This window comes from Scomber japonicus, chromosome 18 (genome assembly GCF_027409825.1).
Source record: "Scomber japonicus isolate fScoJap1 chromosome 18, fScoJap1.pri, whole genome shotgun sequence".
In the NCBI taxonomy this organism is placed as follows: Eukaryota; Metazoa; Chordata; class Actinopteri; order Scombriformes; family Scombridae; genus Scomber; species Scomber japonicus.
Genome location: NC_070595.1, coordinates 2242429 through 2255754, shown reverse-complemented (window position 1 = coordinate 2255754; position 13326 = coordinate 2242429). Strand labels below are relative to the sequence as shown.

General features: G+C 39.7%; 1 protein-coding gene and 1 pseudogene across 1 annotated transcript; one reads left to right on the top strand and one right to left on the bottom strand.

Moving 5' to 3' along the window:
• The first annotated feature begins 824 nt into the window (after positions 1-824).
• On the top strand, positions 825-2521 carry LOC128379602 (tripartite motif-containing protein 16-like; annotated as a pseudogene).
• Positions 2522-8847: 6326 nt separating this feature from the next.
• LOC128379610 (ADP-ribosylation factor-like protein 4D) lies at positions 8848-12145 on the bottom strand. Its single transcript, XM_053339303.1, has 3 exons — positions 12013-12145; positions 10550-11249; positions 8848-9866 (listed from the first exon to the last, which is right to left on the bottom strand). The coding sequence occupies exons 2-3, from the start codon at positions 10991-10993 to the stop codon at positions 9702-9704; spliced, it is 609 nt and encodes a 202-aa protein (XP_053195278.1). The 5' UTR covers positions 10994-11249; positions 12013-12145; the 3' UTR covers positions 8848-9701.
• Positions 12146-13326: the final 1181 nt, after the last annotated feature.

The following is a 13326-nucleotide window of genomic DNA, read 5'->3' as shown; positions in this document are numbered from 1 at the left end:
AAACATTTAACAGTAATGATTGGAAACAAAACATAAAAACATACAATAATAAAAATAAAAATAAAAGCCAAACCCAGAAGGTGTCTTGTTAACTGTAACTGCTACATTACACAACATTACATTCAAATATTATCGTTGTTATTTTAATTTTATCAGTACAGTCAATAGTCCGTGTCATTCCACTGGGTGGACCAGAGGACCCACTGCAGCATTTCCCTCAATGTCCGTTTTAATTAACATTTGTTAAAATAAAAACACAAAAATGTCTCTGATGACTCAACAATATAAGTTAATGTGAAGACTATCATTTTTAATTATTTCCTCTTCGATCCTGAGAGATCAATGGTTTTCAGTTATTTTAAAACAGAAGCTGCTGCACCCACAAGTTCACTTTGCGGTGAACTGAGGCTGGGCCCACTGGTAATACTGTTACTCCAGTTTTATCACACTTTAGTTGTCAGTCTGATGTTTTTAACTGATCTGATTTTAATGAGGAGTTAAAGAATTATGGAGGCGTCAGTATTTTACAGCTAAATGCAAAACTGTGAGCAGGTTTTAACTGAGACTTCACTGTAAATGATGATGATCACAGTTTTAAACCACAGTACTGCTCTGTCCTGATAAACCCTTCCTGTTTTTATTTAGTTCCACTTCAGGATGTTTCCTCCCCTTCAGATCAACAGTTGGCAGATGGGTATAACTAACATACCATAGAGAGCTATCAGACTGCATTTCCTGTAAAAATACATGTTCAGATCCGTGCCTAAACTTGTTTCACTCATCAGGAAGTGAAGCTCAGGCGGTCGTTGCCACTGAGAGTTGATATGGCGCAGAAAGGAGATCAGCTTGACCGAGAAACAATCAGCTGTTCGATCTGTTTGAATCTACTAAAGGAACCAGTGACTATTCCCTGTGGACACAGCTATTGTATGAGCTGTATTAAAAACTTCTGGGATGAACAGGATAAGAAGAAAATCTACAGCTGCCCTCAGTGCAGACAGGACTTCACACCGAGGCCTGTCCTGAAGAAAAACACCATGTTAGCAGATTTAGTGGAGCAGCTGAAGAAGACTGGACTCCAAGCTGCTCCTGCTGATCACTGCTATGCTGAAGCTGAAGATGTGGCCTGTGATGTCTGTACTGGGAGGAAGCTGAAAGCCTTCAAGTCCTGTCTGCAGTGTCTGGTCTCTTACTGTGAGAATCACCTCCAGCCTCACTTTGAATCAACCAAATTAAAGAAACACAAGCTGGTGGAGCCCTCGGACAAACTTCAGGAGAACATCTGCTCTCATCATGATGAGGTGATGACGATGTTTTGCCGTACAGATAAGAAGTGTATCTGTTATCTCTGCCCTGTGGATGAACATAAAGGCCACAACACAGTCTCTGCTGCAGCAGAAAGGACTGAGAGGCAGAGAGCTCAAGGTGAGTCGAAAAAACATCCAGCAGAGAATCCAGGATAGAGAGAAAGATGTGAAGCTGCTTCAACAGGAGGTGGAGGGTGTCAGTTGCTCTGCTGATAAAGCAGTGGAGGACAGTGAGAAGATCTTCACTGAACTGATCAGTCTCATCCAGACAAGAAGCTCTGATGTGAAGCAGCAGATCAGATCCAAGCAGGAAACTGAAGTGAGTCGAGTCAAAAAGCTTGAGGAGAAGCTGCAGCAGGAGATCACTGAGCTGAAGAGGAAAGACGCTGAACTGAAGCAGCTCTCAGACACTGAAGATCACACTCAGTTTCTACACAACTACCCCTCACTGTCACGTGTCTGTGCACCTACACACTCATCCAGCATCATCATCCGTCCTTTGAGATACTTTGAGGATGTGACAGCAGCTGTGTCAGAGCTCAGAGATAAACTACAGGACATGCTGAGGGACGAATGGACAAACATCTCACTGACGTTGACTGAAGTGGACGTTTTACTGTCAGAACCAGAGCCCAAGACCAGAGCTGGATTCTTAAAACATTCATATGAAATCACTCTGGATCCAACCACAGCACACAAATGGCTGTTACTATCTGAGGACAGAAAAAAAGCAGTGCTAACGAGTCAAGAACAGAATTCTTTTCGTCACCCAGCTAGATTCCAACTATGGCGTCAGGTCCTGACTAGATATATTCTAACTGGACGTCATTACTGGGAGGTGGAGTGGAGAAGGGGAGAGGAAGTGGAAGGAGGAGTCCACGTAGCAGTTACATACAAGAGTATCAGCAGATCAGGATGGTCAAATGAAAGTCAGTTTGGAAGAAATGACACATCTTGGTCTTTATTTTGTGGCCCTAACAGATATGAATTTTGGTTCAAAAGTATCTGTACTCCAATCTCAGGTCCTCATTCCTCCAGAGTCGGAGTATACCTGGATCACACAGCAGGTATCCTATCCTTCTATAGCGTCTCTAAATCCATGACTCTCCTCCACAGAGTCCAGGCCACATTCACTCGGCCTCTCTGTGCTGGACTTGGTTTTGCTGGAGTCTCAGCTGAGTTGTGTAAACTCATATAGACAGAAGTAATTTCAGATTCATGTGTCAGATTCTGTGTTGTGATTCTTCATGTTTGTGTATCCATGTTTCTGTACTGCACAGAGATCAGCTGTCAATCAAAATTGGACTGTCAATACTTTTTTTAACTTTATATATGTATCATTGACATTTTCAGTTTCTTTAAATGTGACTTTTTCCTGTGTGTTTTTATCCATGGAGGCTGTCACTGCTCATGACCATGTTTTTAACCTTTACTGACATTTCTTCAGATGTCTTTGCTCTAAATGTTAATTTCATGTCTGTATTGATGTATTTGTGTCTGTTGTTTCATTAACAGAGCACTACTTCCTTCATCATAGATATTTTATTTTTATCACATTGTACATTTCTTAAAAGAAAGTTAAGTGTAATTATCATGATAATTATCTGAAGGGAGATTTTTATTCTTGTACATAGCTAACATTCTGGGTTAAGCTAAGTGATTGTGTGGATAAAGTTAATCTGAACATGAAATCCTTAAAGTCATTGAACAGACATTTGATTGGATGTGTGGAGAACAATTTGAAGCTTTACATAATCAATAAATATGCTTTTTTTTCTCAACAATGAGCAGTTCTTCTGTCTTCATTTCAGGATCGCATTCAAAGCTTGTGGAGAAAATGTGAAACTAAAATGAGAGTTTATTTGAGGCAGTTTCCTCCAAAAACACCACAAAGTACAGAGTTCATGTTCAGGCCAGACAAATGTTTGTTAGTCAGTCTCTGAACTTCATATCACAGAAAAGAGATTTTCACTTGTTGCTTTTACAACCTATTTTCTTTATTACATCATATTTGTTATATAGGGCTTGGAAAGATGATTTCATATTAAACATTGTCAGACACTATATTCTTGGAAATATAAAATCAAATGGAATTAAGCCAATGCACACTGATGATGCACAGGTTACCCACAACACAATGCTCTTCCTTAGCCTTCAGCTATCAAAAACTGACAAAGAAAATTATTATTATTTCTCATAATCAAAGGATATATAATTAAAACTACTAGCCTTGACATTAACCTAACCTCATATTGTTGAGTTATGAAGGACACATTTACGTTGTTGTGTAGAGAAATATTGAGATTTCATTAAATCGACAGTGAAGAAAATAGTCCCCAGCAGTGAAATAAACTGAAAGAAATAAAAACAACGGTCACTTGACTGTAATAGTCATATTTAGCCTATAAGCAGTCAAATGACTGATGGAAGAGAGAGAACGCAGTGCCTACAACATATGGCTCTTGGTATGAAGTGAATTGGGGATTAGGCTACAGGTTTCAGCATATGGTAGAACTGACTGGTGGGGGTTGGGCAGTGGCCTGACCCTCAGTGTCTACAGCTCTAGGACTAGGTGGATGGACCACTGATGGCAGTATCAGTGGCTTACATTACTGGCATACCAATGGAGAACAATATTATAATATCCCTGTGTATTACTTTACCAACAGAACTGGTATCAAGTGAGGAATGTGACATGCTAATGAAGACAAAGTGGGCTCAAGACTGGAATGCCCAAAACTGGTTTTAGCCTGTGAATGATTTTGCTAATTCAGTCTGTCTCTACGTGTAAGCTCAACTATGACAAAGAATATGAGGTGTAAAATGTTGGTGGTGTTGATATATAAATTCAGGCATATAGGTGGCCTCTTCCTTTGTGTACATATCTACAGCATTAAAGAAGAAGACTGGAGGTGATATATTTGTTATAACTGTGAAGAAATGCCATGTAAGGACCAAACCCAACAGTGTGCAAGTTTCTCAAGGTGTGAAAACCTCATACACTGGAGCTGGCAGGAAAAAGATCAGGTTTTGATACACACACAATAATTGTACATATAGGTCTAGTCATTGTTGTTTTTTATCTTTACATGGGATTAATTGACAATAAGAAAAATATGAAATATATTGGATTTAATTGCCATTCTTGCACTGACACCAAACTTTGGCTGTGATAGCTGTCAAATGAGGGATAAAGCAACATACTTGCAGACAGGGTTGAAAAGCGGATCTACCTATTTTAAGCTGTCAAATTTGCTACTGCAACTTGACCAGCCACTATGACTAATTGTAGGTTTCATGACGAAAAAAGTTTTAAAGCTGTATGGGTCGCCCCAGCTCAGAACAGCAATACAAGAGTAGACTACTGTTAGTCCGAGTATCACAGTCAAGTGACACAGGGTGGAACAATGGGAGGTTGGCTACTAGTATTTGGTATCAGTGAACAGCCCGTACGAGTCATGCTGGTGGGGGCTGGGCAACTGAAGAGGGGCTTTAACATTCCTGTGTGACTGATCCTCACTGCTTGAACTCCAGAGGATCACCAAACTAACATTTCACTACTGATATCACTGATAACCAACTGATAACTATCACAGAAGAAGAACTCCTTTTGGCAAATAAAAGTATCGTGTTTCTAGGGTGCAAATACTGTAGGTATCAGTGTTTCATGTATGTAATGAGTAGTGATTTGCCCAAGCATGTTATAGAAAATCAGTCAGTCAGTCAGTCAGTCAGTGTTCAGTAGTCTTGGTGTCTTGGCCTGATACTGTATGGGGTTGCATAATGTGTCTTAAGGATCACAATAGGTTTCTAAGATGGACTTTTATTATTTGTGTAATACATTTTTGCATTAACAAGACTGAGAATCTAGGTGCTCACACCAACAATGCTAACGTGCAGATGTTTAACCATGGATGAATTATAAGAGCAGAGCTGGATAAGACTCCATCATTCAGCCAAGTAGTTAACTTTTCCCAGTGGTCACTCGCTGTAACAGTAGAATTTTCCCCAAAGACCACCATTGTAAAGCTGTTGACAGGACACCTCAGACTTGTAAACAAGTTCAATTATGACTCTTTTTACTTGACCCAGTGAGGTTTTATTAAGGTAAAACTTTCTTCAAGTAGAGAAACGTGATTTAAAAATCTGTGATGTCATTACAATGTAAAGTCTGTGGGCAAAGCAGGAATTGCAGGTGGGGCCTGTGGGGGAAACACTACTGCACAGTGGGCCACAAACCTAGAAGCTAAAAACTTTTTTGGTATCATTGTGCACCATTTTCAGTCCAGTATCCACCTCTTATAATACATACATGTGTTTAACAGGCAGTGCTTTCCATGCTTACCATCTCAGTTTAGCATAATGACAGTATTGGACCTGATGCTGTCACTAGATGGAAAGTCAAAGGATCACAAGCTACAGTGAGGGAAACATGAATGTGTTTAACAACTTTCATGCTAATCCAGGAACCAGGAACCACCAACAAAATAAGATTGCTATCCAGTGTGGCTAAAAACAAATGTGATTTCTTTTCATTTTATTCCATTTGCTCTTTTAAAGGTTCTTATAAAAGAAGAATGCATAAGTATACATTGCAACTGTCATCAATACACATTAAAATTAAATCAGCAAACCAACTCAGTAATGTGAGTGTTGCGGTCTAACCTGTGAGGCTCAGTTCTGACTTTTAGTAGTGCAGTATCCTACTATTATTGATCTCTATTGTATGTGTGTTTGTGCCTGCCTTTTATGTGTATAAGTGTGTGTGTGTGTGTGTGTGTGTGTGTGTGTGTGTGTGTGTGTGTGTTTGTTTGAAGTCTACCCTGCCCACAGCCCTGCTTTCATTTCTCCTTCAAATATTCATGAAAGGCCAAAGCTCATATCTTTGATTCTTGGTATTCTGTGCAGAAATAAGAAATATTACCATAAGCCTCCACACTCAAGTTAGACACGCACAACAGAACAACATATCTCAATTCTTTGTCAGTAAATTGGAAAAAGTTCCTCTTTTTTCGTTATACTATTACTATACTTCCACCTCAGCTCAACAGGGAATTTGATGCTAAAAAGACAGAATGTGTCTGATGCTGTTTCTTATTTCATGTTTGCTTGTCTATACATTCGCCTCACCCTACTGTTGCGTTGTTAATTTCACTTAGCATCATCCCATAATTATTCCCATAATCCACCACCAGATTCATCCAGTTGTGGAACATGCAAAACCCAGACTTGTCTCTACCCGCTCCTAACGTCACGAAAGCTGAAATATAAGATGGCAGTTGTTTGACACTTGGAGGTCTCGTCTGCAGGGCACAACCACCTCAAACGGGTCAGTGGTATAAGCCCCAGCACTTGATACCATTATACAATGGGTAGAGAAGAAAGAGAGGAGGGTCATACAGAGAGGTGTGTGTAAGAGATATAATGACCTGACCTACTGATGAAACTGTAGCCTGAGGACACTGACATGAAACCTGTTTGATTCCCACCTAGCAACAATCACAACTGCAGAGCCTATGAGCCTGTCTTTGCAACAGTCACGCTGTCAGCACTGTACTGTACTGAATATGAGAACTCAGGGGGTGGACGAAATAAAGGGAACGCCTCATATTCGTACGATGAATAGTTCAAATTAAGTATTTTTTGTTTGAGAGAGACAGAGAGGTGTTGATTTGTCTTTGTGGTAAAATGTTAGATGATGTGTCTGTCACACCAGCAGGAAAAGAGTAGGACTGATTTTAATACAAAATGCAGACCTGTAGACTATAGACTGTAGACCTGTAGACTATAGACCACACATTGTAGACCTGTAGACTATAGACCACACACTGTAGACCTGTAGACCATACAGTAGACCACACACTGTAGACCTGTACACTATAGACCACACACTGTAGACCTGTAGACTATAGATCTGTAGACTATAGCCTGTAGACTATAGACTGTCGACCTGTAGACTATAGATCACACACTGTAGACCTGCAGACTATAGAATGTAGACCTGTAGACTTGTAGACTATAGACTGGAGACTATAGACCATAGTCCTCGAGACTATAGATTGTAGACCTGTAGACTGTTGACCTGTAGACTTTAGGCTGTTGACCTATAGACTGGAGACTATAGACCATAGTCCTGTAGACCTGTAGACTGTTGACATGTAGACTATAGACTGTAGACCTGTAGGCTGTAGACCTGTAGACTTGTGGATTTTGAAGTCCAGAGTAGAAACCTCAGTTCTTTTCCAGCATGCAGTTTTACAGCATACAGCATTTTGCAATTATGAAAAGCATTTTCATGTCAGCATTTAAAAATACCATTTTTTGTTAAGAGATCAGAATCTTGTTAGGAAACATTTATTAAAACCTATAGATTAGAGAGAGGAAAGACTGAGGCATGAGGAAAAGATAGTTCTATTAAGCTAAATATTCAAGCACTGACTGTATCATTAAAACGTACAGTACAATTATACAAACCATAATATAAAAACCCAAATGTATGTAGTCAGTTTTTCAGCTGTAAATGTTCACTGTTACAACCTGCAGGTATGAATGACACTCCTTCATCTCCTTCATCATCATCACTCCCCAGTTTCCAGATGACAGCTGAGCAGAAAGCACAGCCCTGATAATGTGCTCACAGACGTGTTTGGACTGGTGTTGCCACAAGACCCAAGTGATGACTTTGATAGTTTGCCTGCGTAATTATCTCCACATCGATACTAACAAGATACCAGCTGACACATCAGGAAAATAATATGATTATACGAATGATCAATAATATATTAGAACATGGCATTTAAAATGATTGTTCTTTCTTCTTTTTCTTTTTCATTATTATTAAAACAAATCTAAATAAATATATATACTGGTGTGTTGCTGATCTGTATACACATTTTTAGCAACTTCCAAGTTATGGTAGAGTTTAACGTCACATTGGCTAACCTGTTGCTATTTGAATGAATTGGACTTTGTGGTGGTTGTACTCTTGCCCTGACTGTTAGTTATGTAAGTCATATCTGATATTTTGCTCTGTGTATCTGATTTTTTGACAAGTTGTGGACAGTCAGTAAAAGCACGTGCACTTCCAGTCACGCCTCTCGTTCTGTCATCATGAAAGCTGCAGCGTGCATATGAGAGAAAAAAAAAGATTGGCAGTTCCACTATGCCTGCAGGGAGTGAAACCAGAGCGCTACACACATACACACACACAAACACATTGCTCTGTTGCTGCACATCGATGCAGCTCATAGGAAATAGAGCTCTTATTTAAACACTGTGATTCTTAGTAAAATGGGGTATAGTGTTATTTTTAGTGTTAACTTTGTGGTATCGGTATACACAACAGTAGTTCTGACAACACTGACTTATTACTCATTACTTTGAAGCTGTCAAACATTATCATGTTCTCCTGTAACACCTTGTGCAGTGTGAAAGTGAATGAGTTATACAACTCATATTCTCAGATGTGTGGAGTGCTTGTGTAATCTACAATCACAGCTACAGTAATAAAGACACTTTTTCAAAAACACACAAATTCAAAATTGCTCAATAATTTATTCATTTGTTGACATTTTACAAAACAATATGTACACAATGTAAAAACAATTTCTTGTTTGAACTAACCAGCCAACCAACCCTGAAATACACTGAACTGTGACGACTTTGGTAAAGAGTGAAAAACTATCTGAACTTTCCGCGGCTGAAAGCAGCAGTCAAAGTCTGTAAACGTCACCTTGGTTTCACTTGTGGCACCGTCTCTACTGTAGTCCTGATGGCATACTTAACTCAACACTGGGAAACTTCTAACCTAGAATAATAATATTGATAGTCTTCTTTTGATCAACAAAAGTGTTGTCTTAATATTCCCAAGCAGCAGTTTGGGTGAACATCATGCAACGTAAAGATTTACAGTGAAGTGGAACATTTAAACTTGGTGAAAGGAACATGAACTACACTCAAGCTAGGCCCGCAAGTCTCTGGTACAAAATATCCTTCAATGTTGGAGTGAGTGCATCAGTGAGTGTTCGTCATATATTGCACAGATTTTTTAAGTCTGTCTCTCCCCCTGCACTGTCCCGCTGGAGCTGCGTGTCTCTTTGTTCTGCTCCTTTAAGGGTGGGAGATGAAAAGAGGGAAGAGTGCTCAGGAGCCAAAACAATCCCAAAGGAAGCAGGTCTGTCCAAATGTTCAGAAGATGCAGGAAGCTTTCAATAATTTGGAACAGACTTCAAAGCCAAAGTTTGAACCTGTTTGGAAAGGTCCCAACTCCTCTAAAGGCCTGACAGGCTTCCTTCCAAAAGTCAAAGTGGGGTCAAGAGCATGACCGCTGAGGAGGTCCTCAGAAGAGTAGTGGTTAAAGTTACATTTAACCCCACTACTGCTGCGTGCCCCTGTTCATCTCTTCTTCTTGCTGTGTCTGAGCATCTTCTTCCTCTTCAGAATCATCTCGTAGAGTTTCTCCAGGCCAGGCTGCAGGCCCTGGCCATCCAGCGCCGAGCAGCCCTGTGTGTGGTGCAGCGTGGACGAGCTGAGCTCATGGAGGGCCAGAGACTTCTCCACCTGAAACACAGCAGCATGACAGGAGGTTAGTGATGACAAAATTCACTGGATCTCATGCAAGAACCACTCATACAGCAGGTTTGTTTTTAGGTGGTACATACATGTGATTTAAGAACATTTGTGCTTTTTTATCAGTCTTCTTATACTTTGAATTTTCACTTGAGGACAAGTCATGAACTTTGCTTTCTGCTTTCTTCACAATGGGAAAAGACTGGTATGTTTACACTTATAATGATATCTTAAGCTCAACTGATTTAGAGTTTAAAGACAATCTAAAACAAACTCAACTGCAATATTGGTTTAAGCAATCTAGGGTTGGACAATCATCATGTGGGAGCATGTCTGTGTGTGAGAGTCTTGAAAGGTCAGATAAATTACAGTAGACCTGAACAGCAGCTGGGTTTGGTTTATACTGAAGACGTGTCCATGCATGTGCAGCCAGCATGTATAGTGCTCTAATACAGTTACAGCTGCATGTCTTCAGAGACCAGACATGTGCAGATGACAATTGGATGCAAAAGTATCATTTGAGTCTTAACCATGAAATCAAAGCCAATCCATTTTCAATATCTTAACTTTTAGAACTGTAAACTTGTTTTTTCTCTTTAAAAGGAAGTCATCGTTTCATAAAAGAAGCCCAAATAGTCATAAAAGACCTTTTTCAAAATTTGAATTTTAATTACCTCTAATGCTGACATGGCTCCATCCATGTCTTGTTTGTTTGCCAGAACCAGCACAGGAACCCCCTGGTTCTCCGCTGACCGGGTGATCCTGTGGAGCTCCACCTTTGCTTCCTCCATACGCTCTGACTCAGCTGCATCCACCACGAACACCAGCCCATCCGTCCTTCTGGTGTATGACTTCCAGAGGGGCCTCAGTTTCTCCTGACCGCCAACGTCCCACACCTGGAAAGTGGTGGTGTTGGTTTTGGAGTTCCCCATGGGGACTTTAATCCGCTCCATGTTGAAGCCTTTTGTTGGGATGGTCTCAACAAACTCCCTCAGTTTGAGTCTGTATAGGAGGGAAGTTTTCCCTGCAGAGTCCAAACCGATCACCACCACATGCAGGGACTGGAAGCTGGGGAGGAACGGGGTGTTGGGGGCGATTTCTGTTAACTGGTTCCCCATATTTGAGTCCTGTTAAGTGGAATAATCCGTCTGAAGATTTATAGAGTTCAATTATTTCCTTTGGGCAGATCTTCCTTTCAACTCCCACTACTGTGCTGTTTTCCCTGTTGCTGGCAGCGAAAAACAATGTGTGTGTGTGTAGGTACAGGGAGGAGTGTGTTTGTCAGGGGAGCAGGTCACACTGCTGGCCTCACTTCAAAGGCTGGTGCAGGAGACTACTGGGGGAGACAGACCTCCAGCTGCAGTCACTGAGGACCTGGAGAGAAAAAAAAGAGGGGGGAGGAAAACATGAGCCAGCTATTTTAACATGAGCACTGGGCTGTCAGTAATTAGACTGGCCCAGATTTATAAGTGCCGCTCCAATCCACCATTTCCACCATCAAGTGAACAAAAATGATAAAGCCTTACTGGATCTTGTAACTTTTTTAATATGAATACAGGTTGAATGACGACATCCTGAATTCATTATTTGTTAGTATTGGTTAATTAGACATAGCTAAAACGGTGTAAAAACAACAGGTTTTAACGTTAAAAGGCTTTTGTTGTAAATTGCTAGTGAGCTTTTTGTCCTTGTGGAGACTGCACAGTGAAGCCGGGGGCATCGAGAGCAGCTGTAGTGTTTTCTAGCACAGAACTGGAAAAACAGGCATCAAAAAGAGGGAGAAAGCCTGCAGCGCCTGTGCTCACTATTCTACTGCTAACATACTAACTTATTACACCGAAACCGGAGTTTATGTTAAGTCTTGTTTATTAGTGCCTCGCTTAAACTTGTTAGTGAATTTAATTAAAAAACAGTTTAAGACATATTTAACCAAATTTTGCACAAACTTGCAAATTGCAATTTAGCTGCATAGTTACAATTAATTAAAAAATACATGTATATATATATATAATTTGTAAAAGCAGCCTGATAAGAACTAACGCTGCTCTGTTGTCACGAGCGTCCCGCGGTTCAACAAAGTCAACAGACGGTTTGTTTAAATTTGATTTTTTTAGTGTAAATGTAATGCTTTTCTTACCTGTCAGCATTTCCACACTCCTTACACTGGTCAACATTGTTGTAGTGCGACGAATTTGTGAAAAATATCCGAGTCGTACAGTCAAAGTAATCCCGATTTATGTGTTTATAACGCTGCAGCACGTCGTGCTGAGGCTTTCTGCTGTTATCAAACGAAAACTGAAGTAGTCGAGGAGCAGCTCAAGACAAGAGCGCGCCCAACCCCCTCCGCTGCTGACGTCACACGGGGACAAGGAGAGAGAGAGAGCGAGATATATATATATATATATATATATATATATATATATATATATATATATATATACTGTATGTGTTGATGTGATTTGTAGTTTTTGTTATGACTGTCCAGAAACGATTGTACATTTATTTTGGCATTGCCCATTTGTGAGCATATTCTGGGGAAAAAACCTTTGTGCTTTTATTGTTGAAAAAATAGATGATTTATCATTTGTATGATACAACTTATTATTATAATGGCCAAATCCATATCCATAATTGTAAATTTACATGTAAGAAATCATGTTGCTTTATTGCATTTAGCAATGAGATCAAACAATATATTATTTTAATTCAATCCTCCTCAAAACCAAAAGCAATTAAAACTGTAATACACTGTGCTTTATATTGATCCCCATTCCCCCACTGTTCATTTCTAGTTGAAATGTGTACTTTTTATTCTTTGTATTTGTTATATGCACCCAGAATGTATATGGTTTTGTACACTGTGTACATATGAATGTGTTTTCCCTTTTTTTGTCAATAAAAAAGGAGAGAGAAAGTGACAGAGAAAGACAGGGAACATGGCAGATGCAAACAGCCCCTAAATTAAAGGTTCCCTTACCTTCATGTCCCCATTGGCTCATAATTTATGATGGATTTATTATAACTTGTGTTTTGAAGCACAGTTAAAAAAATGTTGTTGTTGAAGTTGTGTGATAGTAGGAAGGAGTGGAAATTATATATAAAAAGTAAATGTAAACCCTGCTGTGTGTAGGTCACTTGATTTGAAAAATACATAAAACAATACACTAGGATTACTCTCCTTTGGTGCCAAACACCTTGCATCCTGTTATTTCACAACTTGAAGATGAAACTGCATCAACAGCAGCAGTAGAACAAGACAAATAAATAATGATTATGCTAAAAAGTCAATACTGTTCTCCATCTAAGGCGCCATAATGACCAACTGAAAAAAGTTCCATGTTTTCAGGTCATCGTGGGTCACTATGTATCTATGACATAATGGTTCAGCTGTATTGATTTGCATTGTAAGAGCCTAACGTAGTTCTTTCCTTGACACCCGGCACTCATTATG